This window comes from Anoplopoma fimbria, chromosome 16, assembly GCF_027596085.1.
Source record: "Anoplopoma fimbria isolate UVic2021 breed Golden Eagle Sablefish chromosome 16, Afim_UVic_2022, whole genome shotgun sequence".
Lineage (NCBI taxonomy): Eukaryota > Metazoa > Chordata > Actinopteri > Perciformes > Anoplopomatidae > Anoplopoma > Anoplopoma fimbria.
In genome coordinates this window covers 17,423,917-17,450,278 of record NC_072464.1, presented here as the reverse complement: position 1 = coordinate 17,450,278, position 26,362 = coordinate 17,423,917, and the positions used below count along the sequence as shown (strand labels likewise).

The window sequence follows — 26,362 nt, the reverse complement described above, 5'->3', positions numbered from 1 at the left end:
AGTCCTCGATATTGTTGTTATAATTGCTAACATGATGAAAAATAATATTTTGATCTTGAGACCTCTCTTTATTGTGCATGCCACACTTTAAAACCTTTTTTCTTTAACGCAGAGAAGCACTTGAAGCCAGATGAACCAAAGAGGCGTTAAAACAGGAAAGAGGATTCCTTTTGTTCCTGCAAACTGATTTATTGTTGGGAGGGAACAGAAGACAAGAGCTTTGTCAAAATGTTGATAAAGATGCCATCACTATCCTGTGGAAGAGAGAGTCTGAAGTGATGGAGAACAGAGAGGAAAGGTAAACACACTTCACACACACACACATATGCACTGCGTCTGTTCTGCACCCTCCACTGCAAACACGTTGAATAACAAAGCAAGATGCCAAATCTTGTGTGACAAGATGTAAGATTTAGGCCACTGATCTCTTAATCTGACATTTCGACTTAAATTACTATGTAGAGCAACTTTCATATCATTAGTTCAGTTAAAAGTGAGTGAAAATAATTATAAACATATATGAATAATAGAATAAAAAGTATTAGGTGTAAGGTAAAGAATACTGACACCATTGAAAAATAGAATAAAATAGCAATAAGAGTAAGGTAAATAAAGTAAACAATTTAACTAAAATAGAAAAAGTTAAATACAACAACAAAGATTAAATACAAGATTAAAATATAAAGTGTAAAAGAAGTGATACTCACACCAGTGCCTTATAGAAACTAAAAGAAAAAGTAATATTGAACATGATATTGAAGTTATATTGCACATAGATTAATGAAAATAATATGCACATGAAATTAAAATGTTGTATTGAAGGATGTTGAAAAAAGTACGATTGCACATGATGTGGTTGTTATTGTTGTAAGTGCAGCTTGAACCAGATATAAGCTCTGTGCAGTCGAAAGATGATGGCATCTTCCACTCCAGTGCGGGTCTGGTAGGAAAACTGCAGAGATGGCTCGAGTAATGAACGGAGTTGCTTCAGGACCAACCTCTCCATGTGAAGTCAAAGCCACTGGTCTTTAGTCACTGAGGGTGTTATTTCCACTTGTCTTGCAGTCCAGGGTTGTTGTTGTTAAGGTAACATGGTTAGAATCTCCAGAGATCGCTATGAGGTCACTTGGGTGCAGAGTCTGTAGTCTGGCGTACAACAAGTTTTATGATGATGCCTTTGGAGGAATGTAAACAACTATGATAATGGCCTGGGAAAACTCTCTGGGCAAGTAGGATGGACTGACACCTACTGTTCAGGTTATATCTAAATAGTTTAGGCCCATTTCAGGCTAAAGTAAGTCATTCCCTTGCACGTATCATTGCAGCCCTGCAGATGAGCAGGCCCCCACACCTCCAGAGCGAGGACTGCTCCACATCTGGCAGTCAGCGGGCCCTAGTTCACAAGTCAGTCCAGAGAGAGTGCTGCTGTCCAGGCCTGTCCTTCAGGCAAGCCTGGGAGACCAACATGGACTCCTGCTGATACAGGGTGAGTGTGTGTTTGTGTGTGATGGTTCAATGCAACTAACACACATAATACTATTGTGATTTAAAATTCTCAGTTTTGTGCATATAACATGACGTTGTAATGATGATCAGGATTATTTGTCCATATTGTCTCACCAGTATGCAAGACTTTTCTTCTGTGTGTATCTGTAGCTGTCGTTGTAACATAGCTGCTGCTGTGAACTCGGCCGTGGTTCGTTACATCATTACAGAGGCATCTTAAGGTCAAGATTACTAATATCACGCCGTTGTTGCTGTCGTCCAGGTGGACAGGTCTATTCCTTTGGAGTGCTGTCATGGAGGGATTTTAGCATCCCGGTGTCAGCTCCGTTGCTGGAGGTCTCTCTGCTGGGGAGGACGGTGGTCCGTGTGGCTGCGGGTGGTTTCCACTGCGGAGCGCTAAGCGAGCAGGGCAATGTCTACATGTGGGGGGAGAACACTGCAGGACAGTGTGGGCTGACTGAGAGGGGCACAGACACAAGCATCACAGGTTAGTAAACACCTTACCTCCTTCCTTCCTTCCTCTCGTCTTTTCTTCCCACAGCCCCCTGGTTGTTTGTCCATCCTACACACTGCTTGCCCTCCTTACTTTTTTTCTTCTGTCCATCGCCCCTTCTATATGGCTTTTTTAAAGTCAATTAAGATAAAATAATCCTTTTGGTAAGTGTAATAATAAATTAGTAAATGTTGGGGAGGCATAAGCTATATGAAACCTCCAGTTTCAGAGCCTTGCCAGGTCACTGTGGTGGACAGTGAGGTCGTTCCTCCAGCAGTGGTTCGGGTTGTGGATCTGGCTCTCGGACGGGAGCACAGCCTGGCTCTATCGGCCCAGAACGAGCTGTGGGCCTGGGGAAGCGGCTGCCAACTTGGCCTGGTCACCAACACCTTTCCTGTGTGGAGACCACAAAAGGTAATTTGTATAAAGCTCAATTAATTTCATATGTCAACAAGCCAAAATGAAAACCGTTGACTCAACCCGGTTGTGGATATTTATACTTTTGTTGAATATGGAATCTTTTATCTGTTGAGAAACATGAGACTAAATGCGTGCACTGATTGATAAATTATCAATGGGGTTTTTGTCTTTGTGCATGTGAGCACTTGACAAAAATGTAGATTTTAATAAAAAAAATTCTATTGTCTCTGGGACAGGTGGAGCACTTGGCAGGCAGACATGTAATTCAGGTAGTTTCTCTTCCTCTTATCTTCATTGCCAAATTTAAATTACCCAAGAAATACTATGCACTGTGTCCAAAAATATCATCTCTATTTTATCCACAGGTGGCTTGTGGTGCCTACCACAGCCTGGCCCTGGTTCGGAGTTTACCTCAACAGAATACCCAGAATCCTTCTGAGAGGAGGCAGCGGGGTCGGTCACCTCACTATTCAGTGACAGAAAGGGAGGAGCTGTTTGCAGCTGAAACTGGTCACTACTGTCCGCTGGGGGTGGAGCTGACTGAAGTCATGACAGACGAGGTAACTATACTTCAACAAGGAGAAATTACAGAAAGATATCCAGAAATATACAAATTACAGAATCTAGACGCTGTTAAAATGTTTTAGATATAAGTAGCTAAAACTTCATAATTATTGATACTTATTGAAGAGGTTCAGCTTTTTCAGCATTGGTTGATGCCCGTCTTTGGTTTTTGTTCCCAGACCTCTCCCAGTAGAAGAGACCCAAGACAAAGGGTCAAACCTGGGGAAAGGTCAGCTGGTAGCAGCCCTGGCTCTGCAGCCGGTTTATGTCCATTTTCTGAAGATGGCAACTCTAACTCTAAACAGTATGGTTTTATTAATTTATTATCGCTCCATTTGTTGCATTTAACATTCATCTATCTCATTTTATTCTGCTTTCTCTCTCTTTCCCTTCCCTCCCTTGCAAAACTTAAGGACAAATCTTCCAGTTGGGCACACTCACCCCCTCAATGAAACTGACAACAGCCGCAAGTCTCAACCAGTGTCAGGCTGGAGAGCCAATAAGAGCCCTGCATTCCCTGACGAAGTAGAGCTCCAGAACCTGCTCCAAAAACTCTCAAGTCACTCATTGGAGATGCGCCACACCACCGGGCCTGGAGATACTGACTCACTGAGCAGTTACACTTCAGGTTGGTAAATCAGTTCTGTTCCTTCTTTTTTTGTTTTGAAGTTTAGTTATTTGTTCTTTTGTGTAGTAGCTCCTTTACATCTTTATCCCTGTGGTCGTTTGCTTCTTTCACTAGTTTCTTTATTTATTCATAGCTGTTTGCACCTTGTTAATTGAGTTGTTCATTGCTTTGCTTGTTCCATTCGTTCCTTTATTCACTTCATTGTTTGTTACTTTGTTCTTTAGTATTTAATCTATTTTCTTTCTCCTAAAATGTTTTCATTCATTCTCTTCTGCCACTGTCCTCTCCAGATGACAGCTGTGTTTCCTCAACTCCTTCCACGGATCTGTTGACTTCCAGTTACAAAGAAGATTCACCAATTAGGAGTCAATCCAACAAGTAAGACCAATGGAGCACAAGAATTTATCAGTTTTTAAATAATCTAATGTTTTAAATTTGACATGAAAATAGCATATTTGTGTGGCTCTTCATTTTATTTAAGTGATTCCTTTTTGACTCTGTAAAAATAACCACTTAAAAAATACATATACAATCATATACAATGTATTCGCTGCCTGATCTTTGACCTTCTTTCCTACTGTAACAGTAAAATGGCGTATTCCTCCTCTCCTGTGTGTTTGGAAGAAGTTCGGCTTTGTCTGGAGGCGGAGAAGCCGACGCTGAAGGGACCAAAGAGCACCAGTCTCACAAATATAAATCAGAAGGGCGAAGCAGCAGCAAATAGGAGACGCTCTCTGCCAGGAACACCGACACGTGGTATGAATAGTAGGGTTTGAACAACTTGACCACACGTTTGGGCAATATTTACTTTCTTGCTAAGAGTTAGATAAGTAGGTAACCTGAGCTGTAGTTATAGAACAAGGAAGTTATTAGCTTAGCACAAAGAATGGCAGATGCTGTTCACCAATTAATATTTAGACGTGCTAATTAACCCAACATTTAGCCCTTAGAGTTGCTTGTAGGAGTATTTTATTGACGTGTGACAGAGCCAGGCTAGCTGTTTTCCCCTGTTTTCAGTCTTTGTGCTAAGCTAAGCTAACTGTCTGTTTGGTCCAGCTTCATGTTAATTATAAAGATATGAGATTAGTTTCAATCTTCTCAAATGTGCTATCACAGAAAATGGAAATGCACTTCTAATAAATTATCTGGTACCAATGGAGTTAAGAATATCTGCAGAATCACTGAAATCTGTTCCTCTATGAAGGTTCAGCATGGCTGACAAGTAAGAAGACTATAGACGGTATCTCCAATAGAAACACACAATACTTCTGCCTGTGTTTGCCTTTCACCTTGACACACTGAACAATAAATGGTTCTCCTGGATCTGACGTTATCAGCTCAGATCAACTATATGAATGAATGACTTCCCATTGAAAATCAGAAAGTCCTTTGGTTAAATATAACTTATTGACAAAGCCATATGAGATGGGTTTTGTGATGTTGAAAGGTATAAATGGCGCCACAAAAGACAGGCCGACACACCGTTGGACCTTTTAGGGGAATTGTGATTAGCAGACGCAGCAGACGAACTTCTTGTTTTCTGGTTTTCCCAGAGTTTCAGGAGTGTCAGAATGAAAGTGTTTTCAGTCACCACAGATCTGAAGACCATCGAGCATAAAGAACATCTTTCTGTTTTACTAGTCACCAAAATCTTTTTGATATTTATTTGATATTGAATAGCTGTAATAGGCCTGTGGTACACCAAAGAAATGCATGGTCAATTAACACTCTTTCAATTGAATCAATTAGTTGATTTAATCGACAGATCTATAAAACTGTTTCCCTGCAAAGAATAACACAAAAGCACCAGCTTGAATATTGTCTTTCCCAGAGATGTGTTCATAAATATCCTGGAAATAATTCATTCAGCATGAAAAAAACACAAAAAACAACTAATATACTGAAGAAATGTTAGTCGACAAAGACCAAAACAATCGATTATTCGTCTATTCAACTAAGAGGGGGGGGCAGACCTAAGTGGTAAATAGTTTTTAAACCTTTGCTTACCTGTGTGGCTGAAAATAAAGCTTCATTACCCAACCTTGGCACAGCTCACTGCTGGATATTTTTAGGATACAAGGTCATACAGGTTTGTTCCAGAGGAGCTCAATAAGTCATTAGGGCTGGTTCTTACCAAACCTGTTGGTGCGGTTTATTTCTGTTTGCCCATGTAATACAGTTTATTGAGGCTGGTGAGAAAATTATATGTGAACTCTGGTGCAGTTTTCCTGATGAGAAAAGGCAACACAGGCCAGCTCCAGACTTTTGTTATACTTCTTATATGTGACAGTTTGTGTCCCCCTGTTATGTTGCAGAAGGAGACGTATCATCTGCTTCCTCTGTTTGAACTTGCTGTTTTTAATTTTCAGTCTTGAGAGACGCTCAAATGTAACTAGTAGGTGATGGTTCTGTTGGTAGAATCTACACTGTTACCAGGGCTGTTTTTCTTTAAGGGTCTCCACGGCGACGGCGGGCTTGTGTCTGCAAGCCGTTCTCCTCTGGTCGGACCCAGACTGCAGCACCGGAGGAGGCTGGAGAAGGGCTGCCGTCTCTGGAGACAGAAGTGTGGAGCTGGGGCCGCGGGTCTGAGGGGCAACTGGGACATGGAGATCAGCTCGCCAGGTGTGGATACACAGCAAACACATACGCTTATAGTAGAACACCACTTATAGTTATGCACTTATAGCCATGTTAACACTACATTTAGGGTCGCATTTGTTTGTATGTAGTAGGAGTGAAACGTGGCTGAAACTCCTCCAACATAGACAAGCTTTGTCAGTGTGTGTTTTTGTGTGTGTTCAGGCTCCAGCCTCTGTGCATCAAGTGTTTGACAGGTGAGGAGGTGATCAAAGTCGCCGCAGGGTCACACCATTCACTGGCGCTCACCGCTCAATGCCAGGTAACAGACACACAGTGCACAAACAGACACACATGTTATTGAACGACTCGATGCCCCCTCGCCCCTGACACTTTTCTTATCCATCACAACTAATCACCTTACCCTAGCCTGAGTCTAACTTTAAGCTGTAAATAAAGTGTCATGTCAACTGAACAAAATGTCATAATTTGAAAATTATTAAAAGTCCAATTGGTTTTCACAAACATAGAAGTACAAGTGCACACACACGTTTACACCAGTTAACTTATCTCTTGTTTTTCAGGTGTACTCATGGGGCAGCAACATGTGTGGACAGCTCGGCCATGTCAACAGTCCGGTCACTGTACCTCAACAGACAAAGGTACGGCAATCTGTCATGTCTGTTCTTTCAGTCATTCACTCTGATTTACAGTATGTCACGTTTAGTCAAATAATTTAAATTTCTTGAAATGGTTATTTCTTCTTCTCTTATGCACTTACAACAATCCAGTCTTTCACAAAATTAATTAGTTAGTCAATAAATTTGTGAACTTATGCCATGTCCTGGCATCATACACAGAAATATATGACTGATAATGAGAAAGTAACGTATTATTAGGTGGGTGAAGATTATACTGTAAAACTAATGACATATGAATATGAAAGAAAATATACTGAAATAACAGAGCAAGATAAGATACGAGAGATAGCTTACAGTGAAGTAATCATGTTGTGGTCACACTAAAAGATCTACAACAAACAAGTACATAGCGTTTTATATTTTGTCCTTTGCTGCTCACTGTAGCTGTCTGAAGGTCTTCGGGTTTGGGACGTGTCAGCGGGTCAGAGCCACTCCCTATTCCTGGCTGATGGAGACTGTGTCCAACCGGTCCTGTTGTACTGCGGCCAGCAGCAAGAGCCAACATCAGTGCAGACGGAGAGGTCAAACCGGAGTCAAAGGTCACCCAAGAGAGCAGAGAGTTATACTGTCAGACCCAACCTGCTGCCCTTCTGCATGGAGGTTTGTATGTCCAAAACACAACTGCAAGGTGTGACTGGAGAAATGTTCCAATAGCAACACTAAAGTGTTTTTGTTTTTAGTCATTAATCATATTTAAGTTTGTTTAAAGTACAAACATTTCTCCTTTGAAGTTTTATGAAAACTTGACAACGTTATCATGTTGTTAATGCATGTTTAACGTTTATTTCTTCGTCGTGTGTAGATGGGTTACATTAGCAGTGTTAGCAGCGGTGGTCAGAGCTGTGCGTTGTTGGCGGACCAGAACGTCATGGGTTTTATCTCCGCTATCCATGAGCTGGCCTCCAGAGAGAGACAGTTCTACTGCTGGCTGAGCAGCGTCAGGAAGCTCCTCCTCAAACCGCTACGTAACAGAGGTGAGGAGGACTCTCTACTGGTTCCTTCTTTGCTGATCAGCACCAGATGCTGTGGTGTATCTACTCTGCCTTTTCACCTCTGACCCCCATACTGTTGCTGGTTTAAAATATGGGAATTGAATGTTCCTCTTAAATATAAATGAAAAAATACATATGAAATTGTGGCAAATTAAAAGAACGGTCCGTAAAAATACAACAATGAATCTCTGAAATAATGAGTGCATGATTCGAGCATCTAATAAGTGAATGCATAAACTTGATATGTGTGTGTCTGTGTGCGCTCCTCCACAGAGAGCGTGTGTCCGTCATTAGGGGAGCCATGCACTCATCTCTTCTTCTCCCTCTGTGAGAGTTTTGTCCGTCTGAGCCTCCTGATCGGTCGACACTCCACGTCACTCAGCTACTTCCTTCATGACGTGCAGGGCTCTGATGTGACATCCCTTCCGCTGCTGACGCACAATGAGTACTTTCTGGACATTTATAAAGAGTAAGCTCATACTGTTTTAATGATACAGACATCTTAATGTTTTTATTATTACAACTATACAGTTTTCATTTTTCAATTCTTTCATGGGGGAACTTTACTCCCAGTCTCACTATTTTCTTGTGCTCGTATGTTCCTCTTATTTACTTCTCATTACTGTTTTTCACTACTTTATTTCTCGCAGAGACAATTATTTCATTCAAGCTAAATGAAATAATTAGACAGGCTTATAACAGTCATGTGACAGCCACGATACTGAATATTTTTCGGGATGTAATGAGAATTTCAAAAAGTATAACAAAAAAGGTTTTTAAAATACATTACCCACCCTGGCTGTGAATACCAGCTCATATTATTTGTCTCAATTTAAAAGTCCACTTCTGTAACAACAGACTCCACATACTGTATCTGTACTGTAAATAACTTTATACGTCTGTTTGAATACTAAGCTTTTTGAATTGATTGTTCTTGTTCGGACTTCAGCCGAAACTGTAAACTTATTTTTCAGTTTCAGCATTCTGGTCTTTGGGCTTGTTAGAAAGAATTTGTTTATGACATAAACCAGGAAGCTGGCACTGTTTTTCCAGAGCAAATAGAATTAAAGCTTCCAGAGTTTCCGTTGACATTAGAACAGTAAATGAGTGCCGCTGATATGAAATAGAGGGTACAAGTTCATTTCACCAAGGCCTTTCTAGTGCATTTAACGTTTTTTATATTGTATCCAGTATGTGAAGTTAAATATAAACCCAGATTAACATCTCTCTCTCTCTGTGTGTCTGTCTCTCTGCAGGTATTGTTCTTCAGTAGGTAACTTCCAGGTGATGGGTGGATTCAAATCACTCCATAAACTCTCCCTGTAAGCTCCTATATTCTTATTTTCCTTTGCTCTTAGAAAAGTAAATCGAACAGACTCATATTTAGATGAAAATACTGAAGACAATTGACTTCTATTTGCGTCTTATTCCTCTTTGTGTCTCTCTGCCTGTTTCTGTGCAGTGAGTGTTTGGGCTCTCAGCAGACTGTGCTCGCTCAGCTGTGTGTACCAGACCAGTCCATCAGTGGAAATGTTGATCTGGTTGCCTTGTTGTACTGGCCCCTGCAGCAGCTTCACCAGTATAGCCGAGTCCTGCTCAAACTGGCAGCCTGTTACGATGTGGTGAGAAGGAAACTCTCTTTTTTCCAACGATTGAGTACTTTAGATATAATGTAACACTACGTTCTTAAATTAAAAACATGACATGACAAACAAGATTTCGTAAGAATTATTGATTTTTTTACATTAAAAATACATTAAAACTTTAAAATGTACGCTTTCTTGTGTTGTTATTCTTAATGAAGTCATTCTTTATTATATTTACTACAGTGGAGAAGAAAATATTCCACTGTATCTTCATCCTCAGTTTGTGGTCAGAGTTAATCCAGTGGTCAGGTAGTCTGCCTGAATGTACTGTTTATTTTTAACTGTGCTCCATTAATTATTAGTTTTACTTTCATAAGAACGGCCAAGTGGAATCTTCTCTATGTTCTAAAACTGAAAAAGAAAGGAAAAACAAGTAAACCCTTCTCAATTTTTCTTTTTCTCCCACAGTTAACTACAGAGTATCAGACCCTCCATCAGGGCTGTAGTCAGTATGACTCCCTGTCTTCGTCCCTGCTGAGGAGGAAGAAGGATGCTGAAACCACCTTCCTCTTCTGGAGTACCCACTCTGGAAAAACTATGGTGAGCACAACTGTGTGTTAAGTTATTCAAACCTGCTGTCATATCTCCTGATCGAACTGTTCTGGAAAGAAAATGTTAAAGAGTTTTTGTATTGCCAAACTACAATACACAGAAGACAAAGAGTATGCTCGTGAAAATAATCTCTAAACCACTTAAGGTACTGTGAAAGTGTGATGAATGTATTTATCGGCTAGTTTTCTTCAATGATACAGAAGGTCTCAAGCTGGTCTTTCATAAATGCAGCATGTCGACCTACTCTTAAGTGTAATACACAGTTGTTTGTTGTGTGTTTGTTCATCAGGAGATCCTGCGTCTCCCACAGCGTCGTGTGGTTTGTGAAAGCAGCAACAGATCTCTGACTCTGCAGAACGCCGGGCGGTTCTCCAACCACTGGTTCATGCTGTTCAATGACACACTGGTGCACACACAGGTACACACACATGCAAACATAAATCTAAAATAGCCAAATTATGGTATTTTTCTTCTTGTTGTGGACACTAGTAATTCTCTGCAGACAGACCTTTTAACATTTAACTCCAGTGACAGTGAACAACAACACACACTGTTTAAAAAGTCTACAGAGAAATGCCACAGGATCTTTGGTATTCTTGTTCAGATCAGACAAAACTTCCACTGCATCCGTCTTCCTGGTGTTTCTGGACATCTGTCATGTTTTGCAGATAAAGTTGATATCTCTACATTGTATCTTTCATTCACTCAGGGTGCCATTCCCTCTCAGAGCCTTGTGAGTATATCTGACACCAGTCTAACCACCCTGAGCTTTGTGCTGCAGCAGCATGGGCGGGCTGGCCTCTGTTCAGTGCTTACAATCTGACAGGTTCACATGGGATCAGTGAGCAAATAAAGAAGTGTTAACAAAGGAATGTGTGTAATGTTAAAGGGACTGTTCACACAAAACCCAAAACATTTTTAGATTGCTAGTTTACGATTCACCTCTAGCTCAAACTAATGTAGTTCAGGCAATGAGGCTTGCAATAAATCCTCCTTTCACGGATGATTATATTTTTTTCTTTTAAACAATTTTGTGTTGAAAATCCCAGTATTATGTTTTTCATTAATATTTCATCCATCCCAATGAGGGTAGAATGATTGAATATCGGGCTTTGTAATATTGCACACCTTAGCATTGCAGATGTCCTTTGTTAACATTTATTTTGCACATTTTCTGATGGCTAAGCTTTAGCTGCTACCAAACAGGTGTGTGTGTGTGTGTGTGTGTGTGTGTGTGTGTGTGTGTGTGTGTGTGTGTGTGTGTGTGTGTGTGTGTGTGTGTGTGTGTGTGTGTGTGTGTGTGTGTGTGTGTGTGTGTGTGTGTGTGTGTGTGTGTGTGTGTGTGGATTTGGGTTTAGACGTGTTTGCTACAGTAATGTTTATCAACTATTGGTGCAAATAGATGAGGTCATAGTTAAAGTAGCTCACGCTGTTATAAGACAACGTGTGTTGTCACTGATTGGACCAGATGACAACTTGGACTGTTGCCTTGTCTTGTGTGTCTTTTCCTCTCTTCTTTGTGTTGTTTTCAGTATAAAAGAGTTTCCTACTGAATCCTGACTAATAGTTTGGCTTTCTAACTGTTTGGTGCTTGGTGAAGTGTTGTTAGACAGCAGATAGTGGTGACACCTGTCCTGTTTCTCTCTCTGTGGTTTTGGGTTCATGTCCTGTGTTGTGTAGTAGACGTTTTACATTTTGTTAATCCAGCATTGCCTACTGTATGTATCTAGACAAATCTGGACAAATTAAACTAAAAAGGATCAGATGATTCACATGCTTTTGTTTATTAGTAAAAAAATCACATATATACTTGAATAATTGTTAGTCATTCTCTAAGGGATGTTTTTGAGAATTTCCTACCTTCAAAGAATTCCTGTTTCTTAGTTGAAGTATATAAAAGTAACCATCATGGAATTGAAACTTACTTAAGATAAGTCAATAAATCAAAAAACGAATAAATGCTTTGTGAAATGTTTTTAATTTAGGTTTGGTTTAGGTCTGTTGAGTGTGTTTTGGTTTAGTTTAATTTATTTCCAATAATAAAACAGAGGTTATGTGAAAAAAACATTGAAAATCTCCATAATCCATGTGATTTTTGTATAGAATCAGGAGGTGCTTTACAGTGACCTCTAAATCAACACTCCCTACAGGCACGTTAATAGTTCAAATGGAATTACATTTTTCATGTTTTGTTATTAGCTTAATTTATCAGAATATTAAAAACTACAGTGAGACATGTAATCCAAATGTGGATTTGAACATTGATTTGGAAGACTGGACTGAATACTGTGAGAAGTATCAATGTCCCATATCCGCAAAAATATGGTGATAAATACCTGAACTGTTGCTCTTTCTCTCTCTCTCTTTCTCTCTCTGCAGTTCTCCACACATCACATCTACCCTCTGACCTGTCTGTGGGTGAAACCGGTGACTGAAGACAGCAGCGGACTGTGAGTTTGTTGTATTTAAAAAATCCAAACTATGAATGTCAAGGCTAACATGAAAAAGAATACTTAAAAATGCTTGTATGCGACAGTAAAACCAGTGAGCCATCAGTGTTTTATGATGATGAATAATGGGCAAAAGACATCTCATTATTGGAGGACATTAAATTAGTTCTCTTCATTCTCTTTTTATTGACTCAATTCTTTGGCTCCAGCATCTGGTGGCTAGTAGATGAATTACATTTTAGTGCTGTTGAACATTCAGCCTCAGTGGCTGCTTACTGCCTGGCTGATATCTGGGTTTATCTCTGAAACTACATTATATAGAAACGCTTTATCATTTGAATCTGTCTGACATTAGTTGACTCTTGATTGTACCTGAGATAGGCCGCGTCTAAGCACAGACACCCTCTCCTGCTTCAAACTAAAAATCTTTGTCAGATTATTTAAATTATTTTTACCCCAAAAAATTATTTTTCATGACCTTGTACCTTGTAAAACATTTTGTAGCATTTCTATTAAAACGTTTTAAACAGATCAAGTTTATTTTTGTCCTTGTGTTTTCAGCTATGCCATCAAAATAACATGTCCAGAGGAGAGTTTCACCCTGGTGGCCTCGACGCCACAAGAGAAGGTACATCTGTAGTTTACTCACTCATTACACACTTATTGCAGCTTGGTTTTCATTCAAGAAGTGTTATGCTAATTGTTTTTTTGTCAATTATGCTGCAAATTTTAAAAAAACATTGCAAAAAAACATTTAAGCTAGTTTGATGGAGAATTTAGTTGTTGTTTTTTCAATATTATTAAGTATGAAGTTCATTTTGTGATAAGTAGTGATGGGATTTGTGAACAAATAATGACGTCTTGGCATTTTAAATGGTTCAGCATTATTACTAAACAGCAGTAGATTGACATATTTCTATTCAGTGTTTTTTTACTACTAATTGCTTTTTTGTTTTGCTTATTAGCTGACAATAAAACAAAACTTTACTAATGCTGATGAATACTTTCAGTTTTTCATCTGGGAGATTTTCATGCTAAACAGGAATCAGATTTGTTAATTCCCATCCATCAGTTGATTTACGGCTCGGTTATCCAGTCTTTACATGTTTCCTTCAGGGTGGGTTTTGACATAAAGATGGTTTGTTGTCTTCAACTCAGCAAAAAGTTCAGTTTGAAATGTTCGTCTGTGTGAAATTATTATTTTGTTCTCTCATGACATTGTCATCTTCATTTCAGAATTCTCTGCTCTTATTCTGCTTCTTTCTCCTGTGGCCATTCTTTGTTAAAAAAACTCACTTTTGTTTTTCTCTCTCCAGAACAAGTGGCTACGGTCTCTTAACCAGGCGGTGGATCAGGTGCTTGGCGGTGCAGGTCAAGGATCGTCTCCGGGGTTGACGGCAATGTCTCGCACGGCCTCCTACACGTTCACCGGAGAGGGCCGGTTTAAAGACGCCCAGTACACCGGGGGCTGGCTGGCAGGACGAGTTCATGGCAGGTTAGAGAGCATGTTTGTTTCAACATGCATCAGTAAATCCTATGCAGCAGTAAATGTCGTCACAGTGAGACAAACCCAGGGTTTATTTAAATTTTTCAAGTTGATTATACTCGGTAGTAAATAATTAAATGGCCACAGATTTTAAAACAGGCTTGATGCAAATAGTTTGATAGTGAAATGTATTTGTCTTTACAGAGGCACCATGAAGTGGCCGGATGGAAGGACCTACAGCGGGAACTTTAAGAATGGACAGGAGGATGGGTAAGTACATTAACCTGATGTAGTGCTAAAGAGCTAGTTTATGAACGATGTTGTTCTCTCTACCTTTAAGGGAGACGTGAGAATATTTAAATAATTGCAGAAACCGGTATATTGGTGATGATTTTTAGTCTTATGTTTTAAACATCTAGTATGCATAAACAGTAAAAACCAGCTTAATTAGCAGAGCTTAAACTTCTTTCTCAACATGTCTGTGCAATTTTTCTTTCTCTTTCCAGCTATGGAGAGTGTATAATGCCTGACAAAGTGCTGAATAAGCCAGACAGCTACCAAGGTGTCTGGAGAGATGGCAAGATCCATGGTTTCGGCAAGTACAAGTCAGTACACCGTTTTCTACTGACTTTTTAGTAAAGTAGTTCTGAGTTGTTTTTTTTTGTATTTAACAAAGTCACAGGGGTCTTCATCACCAAAGTCATACTTGAATCACAGAAGTCATGTCTGGTGTTAAGTTGCAGTACTTAACCCCAACTCACTCATGTAAATGCATTATTAAGTCATCATGTCTGACTCCTACAACCACATCCTTAGTGCCCTTTTGCACATGAACATACAGAGGTATTCATGTCTCTGGTGGTTCTGCCCAGGTATGCCAGTGGCGAGGTGTACGAGGGCTGCTTCTGTGACGGGCAGCGGCACGGTTACGGCATGCTTAGCTCCGGTAGGCTGGCCAAAATGTCTTCCAGCGTTTTCATTGGCCAGTGGGTCCATGACAAGAAGACGGGATACGGAGTCTACGATGACATGACCAGGTCTGATCTGAAAAAAAGCTCCATATACATTGTTGTGTGTTGCTCGATCTTGAAAATATCAGCTGCTAAAGCAAAGAATACAAGAGAAATTCAGGAGAACATCCACGTTTGTTAATATAGTCGGAAGATGAATAATTGGCACAATTCGTTTTTTATGATTAACTATACTTTTAGTCGTCAGTCCAAAGTGTTTCTGCAAAAGAGCAGTTTCCTGTCTGTGCTGAATGTGCAATAATTCTATTTAGATGTTGTTCATGAAGACACACAACTGTCTCTAGTCACTGCTCTCATGTGCTCTTCCCAGAGGTGAGAAGTACATGGGACTGTGGGCGGACGAGCAGCGGCACGGCAGCGCTGTTGTTGTCACCCAGTACGGTTTGTACTATGAAGGGATCTTCAGAGACAACAAGATGTGTGTAAGTTCACCCTAAAGCGGGGCCACTGATTCAAAAGTCAAAGAGCTCAAGTTACTAAACATTTCCCACGAGTAAAGGTCCCACCTCATAATGTCTCTGATGCGTAGCGCCGCTTAAAGACAGAAGTTGATGCCACTGAGCTTCGATTTTCTCCCATCGACTGTAGGTGCTAAATGGCTTCAGGCGATGATGTGCTGAAAACAATAATAAAATAATATATGTGTAACTGTTAATCTGTTTATTGCTTTCCATCAGGGCCCAGGTCTGTTGGTGTCAGATGATGACACAGCTTTACACGGGGAATTTTCTGATGACTGGATTGTCAACGGGAAGGTAGAAAGCTCTGGTTGTATGTTGGTCATGCTCTCTGGCAGTTTCTGTCCCTAAGAGTATCTAGTGTCCATGTCTAATGGTTTGTACAACTTTCTAATGTAACTGGTTTTCCTTCTTTAGGACTACATGAGTATTTGGAATATTAGTTACTTGTCTTTTTGTACTTCATTCCAATTAAAATCTCACAGTTGTTAATGCAAAAAGTCCTCGTCAGTCACCAAAAACACCAGACCTACACAATTACAAGACGTTTGATATAACTTCATGCACATTCATTACTCCCTTACCTTCTTCTTCAGGGTACTTTATCCCTGGCTAACGGTGACTGCCTGGAGGGCATGTTCAGCGGAGAGTGGACCGCAGGGCTGAAAGTAGTGGGAACCTACATCAAACCATCGGCAGATGAACCTGAAAACAAAGAGAGAAACAGCCTGCTGTGAGTGTTACTTCGTACTCTTTTAAATCTTGATTTTCTGTAAAAAAAATACCATGTGCAAGCGTGAGGCTGATTGGTGTTACTAACACACAGGATATTCCAGTTTGTATCATCTAGTGCGCATGTCTATTTTATTTTATTTTTATTTTATTTTATTTAATAAATGTTTAAATGTGTGCATGTGCAGCCAGGTGGGTCAGTACGCGGTGCCTGCAGGTCAAAGGTGGCTCTGTGTGTTTGACGAATGTTGGAGTCGACTGGGCTGTGATTCTGCTGGGAGAGGAGAGAGGACTGCAGCCTGGGACAACATCGCTGTCACCATAACAACTGCAAGACGACAAAGGTAGAAACAGCAACACACACATACAGAAGCAATGTGAAGCAACCTGTACGCGATCAATTCACATTAACTCAAATCCGCCTGCATGGATCGATAATTACTACCATACAATAATCATTCGTCTGGTTCGATACCCGGCTTCGGCAGTCGATGTGTCCTTGGGCAAGACACTTAACCCCAAGTTGCTCCCGAAGGCTTGCCATCGGTGTGGACTGGATGATGAATGTTAGTTAGAGTCTGATGGTGGCACCTTGCATGGTAGCCTGTCATCAGTGTGTGAATGGGTGAATGATATGTAATATACTACTGATTGTAAGTCGCTTTGGATAAAAGCGTCTGCTAAATGACTGTAATGTAATGTAATGTAATGTCTTGCTTGAGATGTCCTGATTGTACACACAACTTTTCAGAAAGTCGATGCAGCTTGATTTTGTTAGAATTTTTCAAACGTCACACACAGTGTTATTATTATATTCCTTTATTGATCCCCATGGGGGAAATTCAGGTGTTGCAGCAGCTCAACTACATAGAAACAGATAATAAATACACATATTATACAAAAAAATAAAAATAAGAATAAAAATAAAAATGTACAGTATGTCCACATGGGGGGGGGGGGGGGGGGGGCTGGTCAGCATGTTGACAGACTGTGGTCTCCGCTGTTGTTATACAGTCTGATGGCAGTGGGCACAAATGAGCGTCTGAAGCGCTCAGTCCTGCTCTTTGGCAGAATCAGCCGATGGCTGAAAGAGCTGCCCAGCTGCCACAGTTCCTCATGGAGAGGGTGAGAGGGATTGTCCAGGATGGCTCCGAGTTTGGCCTTCATCCTCCTCTCACCCACTGACTCCAGACTGTCCAGCTCCAGACCCACCACAGAGCTGGCTTTCCTCACCAGCTTATTAAGTTTGTTGGCATCTCCAGTCCTGATGCCACCACCCCAGCACACCACAGCAAAGAAGAGGGCGCTGGCTACCACAGACTGGTAGAATGCCTTGAGCAGTTTATTGCACACATTGAACGACCTCAGCCTCCTCAGGAAGAACAGCCTGCTCTGTCCTTTCCTGCAGAGGGCATCGGTGTTGTGTGTCCAGTCCAGTTTATTGTTGATCTTACACTGGCAGCTCGGTCCAAATAGATATCCCAGCATGCTTTGTGCAGCAAATCTGTTGCTTCCAAAACACAATGAATGGAAGGGAATTGTGTCATGTAAAGTGGGGAAAACAGCTGTATATTAAAAAACGTGAGTGTATGTTTGTGTGTGTGTTTGTAGCCCAAATCTCAGTAGGTCTCAGAGTAAAGTACTGGAGTCTTTGGAGTTTATTCCTCAGCATGGAGAACCGGTGACAACGGCAAACTACGACAACATACGAAGATACCTCATCAAGGTACAAATGGCTGTGAAAAATGCTCTCCATATCATTCTCTCTGTATTTATAATAATTAACAACCCTGCAAATTAGTTCTAACTAGAAATGCTTCTACTGTTTTGTCCAAAGTCATTATAATCTGGTAGACAAAAATGTAACTGTACCTCTCAGTATACAATATAATGCAGCAGAACTACAAAGTAGTTTAATCAAAGCATCTAAAACAGTCTCCACAAAAAAACATTTAAACCTTCATGAAGAGAGGATTTATTGCAGGACTATTGTTTTAGACTACATTAGTTTAAGGTAGTTGTACTAAACTAATAAACTGGCAAGCAGAGAATCTGTCAGGCTTTGGCTAAAGAGGATAGTGGCAGTAATAGCACATGTGAGGAAGTACTTGATTTACCATAAGAAGAGTACGACTGCCTTAATCTCCGACTGAATCAAGGAAAACTGTCTGTTCCTCTGTCTGTAGTTTTGTCGGTGTAATACTTAAGTTTGCACTCTGTGATTGTTGTTGTTTGTCAGGCGTGCGAGACTCCTCACCACCCTCTGGGCTGGCTGGTGGAGACATTGGTGACGGTCTACAGGATGACCTACGTCGGCGTGGGATCGAACCGCCGGCTGCTCAGACAGGCCGTCCAGGAGGTTCTGGCCTACCTCACTAATTTCTTCAGCATTGTCAGGTAGACTCAAGCTCTGAGCTTTTCTCTTTGAGGGGCCTCTTCACTGCAGTGTTCTTCACATGGTGTATTTTTGTCACTTTACTAAATAACATCATTTTTTTGCTTGCAGGTTTCTGTTTCCAGGACTACCAGATGATGGCGGCATCATCCCAGACCCGCCCGCCCCCATCTAAAAGCAAACAGAACTCTAACATAGCAGAGCAAGGGTGAGTGTCACACACATGTTTATGAAAATAGAGGCAGTGATTGGTATCTGAGCCAATGCAATGGTTATGCTATTGTAAATTGAACCTTCATCTCCATCTCTCTCCTCCTCAACCTCGTCCTCCAGCGGTGTCATGGTGGTGAGCTGCTCCTCTCTGCTCCTCCCTCAGCTGCTCCCTCGACTCTACCCTCCCCTCTTCACCCTGTACTGCCTGCAGGAGGAGCAGGAGGACACCCAGTACTGGGAGCGCATCCTCCGACTCAACAAACAGCCCGACCAGTCGCTGCTCCGCTTCCTGGGAGTGCAGGAGTGAGTGTGTTGCATTCAACAAACACACACTCGTTTTCTTGCACACCCACAGATGATGTCATTCTGGTTGTTTTTTTTAATGCCTTTAACATTCCCAATGCCCTTCTAATGCTGAGAGCTTACTTTGTGTTTTTTTTGTAGGAAGTTCTGGCCAGTGTGGATGTCGATTCTGGGAGAGAAAAAGCAGGTTAGATGATGAATGTACTATTTTCTCCTCATGTTCCTCCATTTTTGTTCACCGTCTTTCAATCCACCCATCCTTCACTCACACACATTGAGGGATCTGCTGTGATTCCAACATGAGGTTAAAGTGTGCTCTTTTTGATTTTGTCCTCTATAACTGATTTTCTTTTACAACCTTTTATCACAGATTGTGTCCAGCAGTAAAGATGCCTGCTTTGTTTCTGCTGTAGAGACACTCCAACAAATCAGGTAGCTGCCATGTGACCTGACTTTACATAACTAGAGATGTCACTAAATGTGATGTGACCACCTGAGACAGTGTGATTAGCAGATGATGGAGCAGGATTACCATCCAGACCCATGGAGCTAGAGTTCATGTCCAACATCTCAGTTAATACACAACTTAAAGGCACAATGAGAAGGATTTGTCGGGTCCTGTTTTCCCCTCCTCCCCGGCTCACCGAGGGTTACGGTGCTCGCCAGCGGGTGAAAGCCAACCCCAGATTAACTCTCTATTTGGAACGAGCTTTGACTGCTTGGCGTTTCAATACTCTATCTTCCATTTCCGTAGTGTCCTCTCTGATGCTTGCTTATAATCTGGCACCTGAACTTTACGTTTTTATAGAGTTTGGTGCCCAGATACGTCCCAAACACAGCAAATTAAGAAAATGTATGTAAGTTGAATTGTTGAGGCTATTGATTGATTTTTTTCTTATTTTTTATGCCTGAACATTTTGATTGGACAAAATTGCAAATAATGCTTGGATTGGTTGAATTTTCATGAATCCTTATGATCACAAGATTGCAAACTGATGGAGCGACTGAAGAGGTTTCACTGACTCAGCCCCAAGTCACATTTCAAAAGTTTATCCACCAGCACGAAAACAAACCCAAAAAACAATCCCCTCACTGATGCAGCAAGCTGTGACAGAACAGTGCAATTCAGGACATGACTAAAGTTGAAAGTGTAATATTATATGTATAAACAAAAAAATATGTCTCCCAACGCACGCAGCACCACCTTCACTCCGTCAGACAAACTCCTGGTCATCCAGAAGACGTTTGAGGAGTTGACCCAGGAAGTGAAACCTATGCAGGGTAGCAACTTCCTGTGGTGCATGGACGACCTGCTCCCTCTCTTCATCTATGTGGTGCTCAGAGCGAGGTGTGTTACCACACACACACACACACACACACACACACACACACACACACACACACACACACACACACACACACACACACACACACACACACTTTGTTCATTTTAGATATATACTGTCATTTGGTTACTAGTGTGTATGCAGCTAATGTAGCTAGTTTGTAGCTACAAAAGTCAAGCAGGACACACTTTTGAATAAGAGGCTTCATCATCATGTTTCTGCTGCTCTGCTCTACAGGATCAGGAACCTCGACGCTGAGGTCAGTCTGATAGAAGATTTAATGGATCCCAACATTCAGCACGGAGAGATGGGACTGATGTTCACCACACTGAAGGTGGAACCCCCAAACACATATTACTCCTTAACCAATTGACTAAAAAATACTAAAATAATAAATTTAGAGGATTATACCGCCTTAAAAAGATATGTGTGCAATATTAGTGCTTTGTAGTTTATATAATAAATTCATCCTCATCAGTCTTTAGTCATTCATCACTTTATCATAAGTTAAATGTCTCTGCTGCAGGCCTGCTACATCCAGATCCTGCACGAAGCTGCTATGTAGGAGCAGAGAGGAAGACACCACAGTGCTTCACACATAGGAGCTGCCAGAACAAAACCAGTCAAACCACCAGGATTCTACTGGAGGCCACTGGGAAGCTGCAGATGGAGGGAGGAGAAAAGCGTCACTCCTTCACCGTCTGTCAAACAGGAAACTGATGTCTGAAACCTCGTTAACTGCCGATCCTGTCAGTATGTCACAACACACCAAATTTCTTTCTTTTGTACCTTAAGTTTTCATAGGAAAGTAACACATCGCCCTCTTCTGGACAAGTAAGAAATATGCTTTATTATCCTCAAAATAACATTTGGTGAGATGTCACTGTATATATTTTTTCAGTCATATTTTATATTAATACATCAGCTCAGTTTTCATTTCTAAACTCAGTAGCAGCAGATTTCTCTAAAAGGTCATTCATTAGAACATACTATTTTATATGAAATAAATAGTGATGGCCCTGGAAGTTGTTGCACTGTATAATACTCAAAGCAAAGGGAGTTGATGAAAAAAAAAAAAAAAAAAACTTTAAGGGGCTAGTTACTGAAAATATGATATAATAATGTAGATCTTGTTTAAATGGCCAGGAAATCCTCAAAGGGAACTTCAAGGTTTTAAAGTAGTAAAGTAGTAGTTTTTTTTGTCTATTTCCATGTATTAATTTAACAGTAAATGCACTGTTGAAAATATAAAAATGTAATGAAGCCTAACATCGCAGTATCAAAACTAAATACAGTACACTGTGTTTGGTAACTGCAGTTCTGCTCATAATGAGCAGTTAAGACTGCTGCTTGTCAGGACATAAACAGGTTGCGCTTTATGTTTTGATGTCGATTTTGTAAAAACAAAGATTCTCCTGCAATTGAGGATGTTTTTATCACTCGTAGTTATGTGAGCACTTTTTTTTCATTACCAGAGCAACGTCAGGAGACACAGATGGAGTTAACAATTTTACCGTCTGTTTGAAATCAAAACCAACCACTAAATGACTCAACTGAGGTTTCAATATTTCTTCCATCAGAAGCCAAACCAAATTCACCGAGTCAGAAAGCTTAATGTCTCATTTAACATTTATGTTCCTTCAAACGTAAATAAGTCTAAACATTATCTTACTTTGTTTGCATATGTTACATTTCAGTGACATCCCCTCTCACTCCCTTAACTAATTTAGACCCTTTTACGTATTTTGAGTGCAGGAGAGGTAGTTAAAAACATTACACTAAACAGACAGTTTCATTTCTTGAACATTTTTAATTATTTTTATTTATTCATCTTTTCGCCCTTGTACTCTCCTGTAATGCAAACCTAGCCTGTGCTGTTGAAACGTGCCATGAAGCGGTTTGTCTCAGGTCTGAACTTCTGATATTCACAACTAGTAAAAAAAATAAGCTGACCAGTAGGACAGTAACATGTCACTACAGAGGGAAGGTTTTTTATACTTTACTTGATATAATTAATAAGAGTAACACTGAATAGTTGAGCATTAAGGAAATATTAATTCCTTTGCTTATATTTCACTCCGTTTGTTACTCTGTCGAGTGTGTGTTTGTGTTTGAATGAGCGTGTGTGAACAAGTCTGACGAGGAACACTTTAAAAGTTAAACTGACAGCTTTTTAGTTTAGTTCATGAAATAGTCAGGAGATTATATTATCTTTTAAAACGCAATCGCTTTGGAATCCAAGCTACCTTAAAAATAATATGTATTCCAGGATTTCACCCTGTCTCCATCAAAGTCATTATGTTTTCAGTCCTGTTGGGGAAATCCTGCAGATTTCACTGAAATTTGGTGAAATGTTTACCCCTCAAAAAGTGATGACCACTTGATGTGTATCCAATATTTTTTTTCAAAGGATTCATTCACATGGCGAGGAAAGGATATTTTAAACATTCACTATTTTCTTAAGAACTACTGCACTTCCTTAAAAGAAAAAAATATGGCATATGTACGCCATGATTATCTATCACTGTGTGTGTTTTAATGCAGCTAATTAACTAGATTACAGAAAACAGCAAGGTACTTCTTTCAGTTAGTTTTTCGATCCTTTGATCGTAAAGGACTGTATTTTCAAGTAATAACTTTCAGTACTCTGTATTTTTTTTTTTTAAGTTCCTTTCTCTGGCAAAAGAAAAAGTTTACGATTACAATTTGACCTGACAACCAGTTTTAACCCCCAGAATGTCCCGAGCTCAGCAATTTTAACATTTGTTTGAGTAAAAAAAATCATTTTGTTTTCTTTCTTTTTTAAGAACCCAGGAGCTCCAATCACTCTCAAAGGAATTGTCTTACATTTATTTATTATAAGAAGCAATTTAAATTATTTATTAGAGATTTATTAAAAGTATAAATCCTATATCAGAAAATTTACAACAACCTTGTTTGGATGTTAATTATTCCTGTGGAGTCAAACATTTAGATTCCATCTAAAAAAATGAAAAAATTAATCATCTGAGAACTTTGGATGTTTTTAAGCACCGCCATCATGTTACTGACTGTTGATGAACTAAACTTGTATTTAAGTTGTCATGAATAAAACTGCAGAAACTTCAGATTGAATTGCAGAATACAACAAAAACAATATTACAGAATAGCAGCTGTTGGATTCAAAATATTATTCTCTTTTTCGGTGTTACTGAACAGTGTTTGTACTGTATTTATTGTTACTTTGGTTTTTGCAGAATGTAGACATGTATGTGTTGAGACAGTTTTCTTTCTTTTTGCTATTAAAACAGCTGCAGTTTATTTTAATACAGAAGTAGCAACTAAGGATGGATGAGACTAAAGCATTCAGCTCGCCTCCATTGACACCAGGTCAACGGACTGTACAGATGTTTTGCATGTTTTAGCCCAAATATCAACAAATTACCTGACATTTTCAGTCTACCAACCCAATCATTATCACTGACAGGACTTCATTATGGTTTGTTGTACCTAAATAAACTAATCACTCAGAAAATGCAGTTATGATTTCTAAAATGGCCAGAGGTAATATACTGTATAAAAGCACACATAGTTTCTAGTTTTTTGGGCTCAAACATGTTAAACATGTCATCGTCTTCTGTAAAAACCTAAATTTCTTGGAGGTTTCAAAATATGAGGCTATAACCTGACTGAATTTATGACTTGAGTTTATTATTTTTGTAACTAAGCCTATATTTTTGTAACTTCATGTATTAATAGAGAGAGATGATTCAGGGGAACTGATTGCAGAATGTTAGTTTTGATAGATAAATGCAGTGAGATGGGAAATTAAAAATGTGTTTACAATAAATGTGTGGGCAATAAATTTGGTTTAAATCTGGAAATGTCTCCTGATAAATGTGTATTTTATTTCTATTCCTTAATTTGACATATTTATTAATATGTTTATTTGTTCATTAGCATTGCTACCACTGAGCTACATCCTCTGTAAACAATGGCTCTGAGAAACTATTAACAAATGTTACTATATGTAGTTATAATGTGATCTATCACATGTATACTTTAATCAAATAATAGTGGAGATACTGGGGATTGAACCCAGGACCTTGTACATGCAAAGCACACGCTCTACCACTGAGCTACATCCCCTTACACTGTGAGAATGGGTGGTCTGTATTATAATAATAATAAATAATCTATACTGAGAACTCGTCTGTGGAGACAATATAAACACAGATTAGGAGTAACTTTGATCAAAAGTATTTAGCTTTCATTCTGGTCGCCCTAAGCAACTATCTGATGCGTCTGTTTGCCTTTTTTTCATAGTTTCTATTTGGTACAACTGGGTGTTGGAAGGCAACAGCCATGTTGGAGATGCTGGGGATTGAACCCTTGTATACACGCGACGCAAACGCTCTTACACTGAGCTACACCCTCTGTCGTTCATGCATAACTTTCTATTTTTATTATTATTCTATTATATGATGTATTTTCTATATTATTTTTGAGATGATATAAACATACACATTACTAGGTTGGATCCCCTTTATCCACCTTAATGGTGGCTTAATTTCTAAGATTCCAAGATTCTGCTCCATGTTGACATGATCGCGTCACGCAGTACTTGGTGGTAAACAGATGTGCCTAATAAAGCGGCCATTGAGTGTTCATGCAGTGCAATTTAGGTATCAATTCAACCAATTCATTATTGTCATCCACATATCCTTTTCTTTAAATTGCTTGATTAATAAACAAGATACTCTTGAAAGCATCTAATGCTAAGTTTGAAGGCTGAAGACCAAACTTGTTGGAGATGCTGGGGATTGAACCCAGGACCTTGAACATGCAAAGCACACACACCACTGAGCTACATCCCCTCCAAATCTGTTTCTGCACGTTACAGTTTTTAGATACTCCAACATCAGTGACATAAAGATTTTTCCTCTTTAACTTCTGACAAGAAGTTTGACAATAACAACCAAAAGATTTGGAAGCTTTATATTTGCAATATAGTGGAAACAGTGTTTGGTGAATGCTGATCCTGAAATCCTGAAACAGCTATGATTTAAATTGAGTGACACAAAATATACTATACAATAATACTACTACCACTCAGCACTGTTCTTATTGCTGCTACTTGGTTGTATTATACGTTGTGTATTGTTGTGTATTGTATGCCAGTCACAAAGACACATTTCTATTTTATGCAAATCTAATGGATAGTCAAGTAATCTGAATCTGAACATCACAACTCAGCAAGAAACTGAACTTGTAGAAAGGGCAATGGCACAAAATGGACACTAGAGGGAACCATTTGCTTCCATTAATGTGGAACACAGCAATGATATGCTATGATATGTATTCATGGAGGTGGTGAGACTCCATACAATGTGCACAAATTTAAAGTGCAGTGAAACCCCCCCAAAAGAAGCATCAAAGGCTTTAAAAACAGGATTAGGGACTAATTGAGCGCTGAATGTAGATCTGAACATCACTGCTGTTTCTCTGGTTGATGCAAGTCTGATTTATATCTGCTAATTAACTCTTTTATGTGAAATTGCTTCAGTTGTTTTTAACTTTCTGCAGTATTGTTGTATTTTGCTTTATTGTAAAACTTTTATGCTGCCTTCTTGGCCAAGACTTGTACGAAAAAAATAGATTTCAAACCCAATGGGACGATCCTGGTGGAGTAAAGGTTCAAATAAAAATCAATAAAAAAAACATTAAGAGTCAAAAAGCTGTGTGGGGTTGCATAGTTGCTGACGATCCTTAATAGTCTCTTCAATCCGCTCCTTTTAAACTAACACATTTGATTCAAAGTAAGTATACTGATTGAAGTTCTTCAGTAAATATGTTCTCTTCCACCACTGAACATGATTAGGGTCCTATA

General features: G+C 39.6%; 1 protein-coding gene and 1 non-coding gene across 2 annotated transcripts in view; one reads left to right on the top strand and one right to left on the bottom strand.

Annotated features, from left to right (window-relative positions):
* LOC129104447 (alsin-like) overlaps nucleotides 1–24,348 on the top strand; it is a 28,491-nt gene extending 4,143 nt beyond the window's left edge. Inside the window, 40 exon segments of the mRNA XM_054615133.1 lie at nucleotides 113–298; nucleotides 1,326–1,486; nucleotides 1,769–1,984; nucleotides 2,223–2,413; nucleotides 2,656–2,688; nucleotides 2,785–2,979; nucleotides 3,163–3,287; nucleotides 3,397–3,611; nucleotides 3,902–3,989; nucleotides 4,198–4,367; nucleotides 6,065–6,233; nucleotides 6,414–6,510; nucleotides 6,773–6,850; nucleotides 7,274–7,489; nucleotides 7,692–7,863; nucleotides 8,155–8,350; nucleotides 9,138–9,203; nucleotides 9,344–9,503; nucleotides 9,936–10,067; nucleotides 10,369–10,497; nucleotides 12,459–12,529; nucleotides 13,091–13,157; nucleotides 13,846–14,024; nucleotides 14,220–14,285; nucleotides 14,522–14,620; nucleotides 14,888–15,052; nucleotides 15,357–15,468; nucleotides 15,724–15,801; nucleotides 16,101–16,237; nucleotides 16,425–16,580; nucleotides 17,848–17,962; nucleotides 18,476–18,633; nucleotides 18,743–18,796; nucleotides 18,798–18,839; nucleotides 18,965–19,147; nucleotides 19,289–19,334; nucleotides 19,518–19,579; nucleotides 20,346–20,495; nucleotides 20,731–20,827; nucleotides 21,020–24,348. Coding sequence (XP_054471108.1) covers nucleotides 279–298; nucleotides 1,326–1,486; nucleotides 1,769–1,984; nucleotides 2,223–2,413; nucleotides 2,656–2,688; nucleotides 2,785–2,979; nucleotides 3,163–3,287; nucleotides 3,397–3,611; nucleotides 3,902–3,989; nucleotides 4,198–4,367; nucleotides 6,065–6,233; nucleotides 6,414–6,510; nucleotides 6,773–6,850; nucleotides 7,274–7,489; nucleotides 7,692–7,863; nucleotides 8,155–8,350; nucleotides 9,138–9,203; nucleotides 9,344–9,503; nucleotides 9,936–10,067; nucleotides 10,369–10,497; nucleotides 12,459–12,529; nucleotides 13,091–13,157; nucleotides 13,846–14,024; nucleotides 14,220–14,285; nucleotides 14,522–14,620; nucleotides 14,888–15,052; nucleotides 15,357–15,468; nucleotides 15,724–15,801; nucleotides 16,101–16,237; nucleotides 16,425–16,580; nucleotides 17,848–17,962; nucleotides 18,476–18,633; nucleotides 18,743–18,796; nucleotides 18,798–18,839; nucleotides 18,965–19,147; nucleotides 19,289–19,334; nucleotides 19,518–19,579; nucleotides 20,346–20,495; nucleotides 20,731–20,827; nucleotides 21,020–21,058 — 4,905 coding nt within the window. The 5' untranslated portion in view covers nucleotides 113–278 and the 3' untranslated portion in view covers nucleotides 21,059–24,348.
* Nucleotides 24,349–24,549: 201 nt separating this feature from the next.
* On the bottom strand, nucleotides 24,550–24,621 carry trnaa-ugc (transfer RNA alanine (anticodon UGC)). Its single transcript has one exon. It is a non-coding gene; the product is annotated as a tRNA-Ala (tRNA).
* Between the last annotated feature and the right edge of the window lie 1,741 nt (nucleotides 24,622–26,362).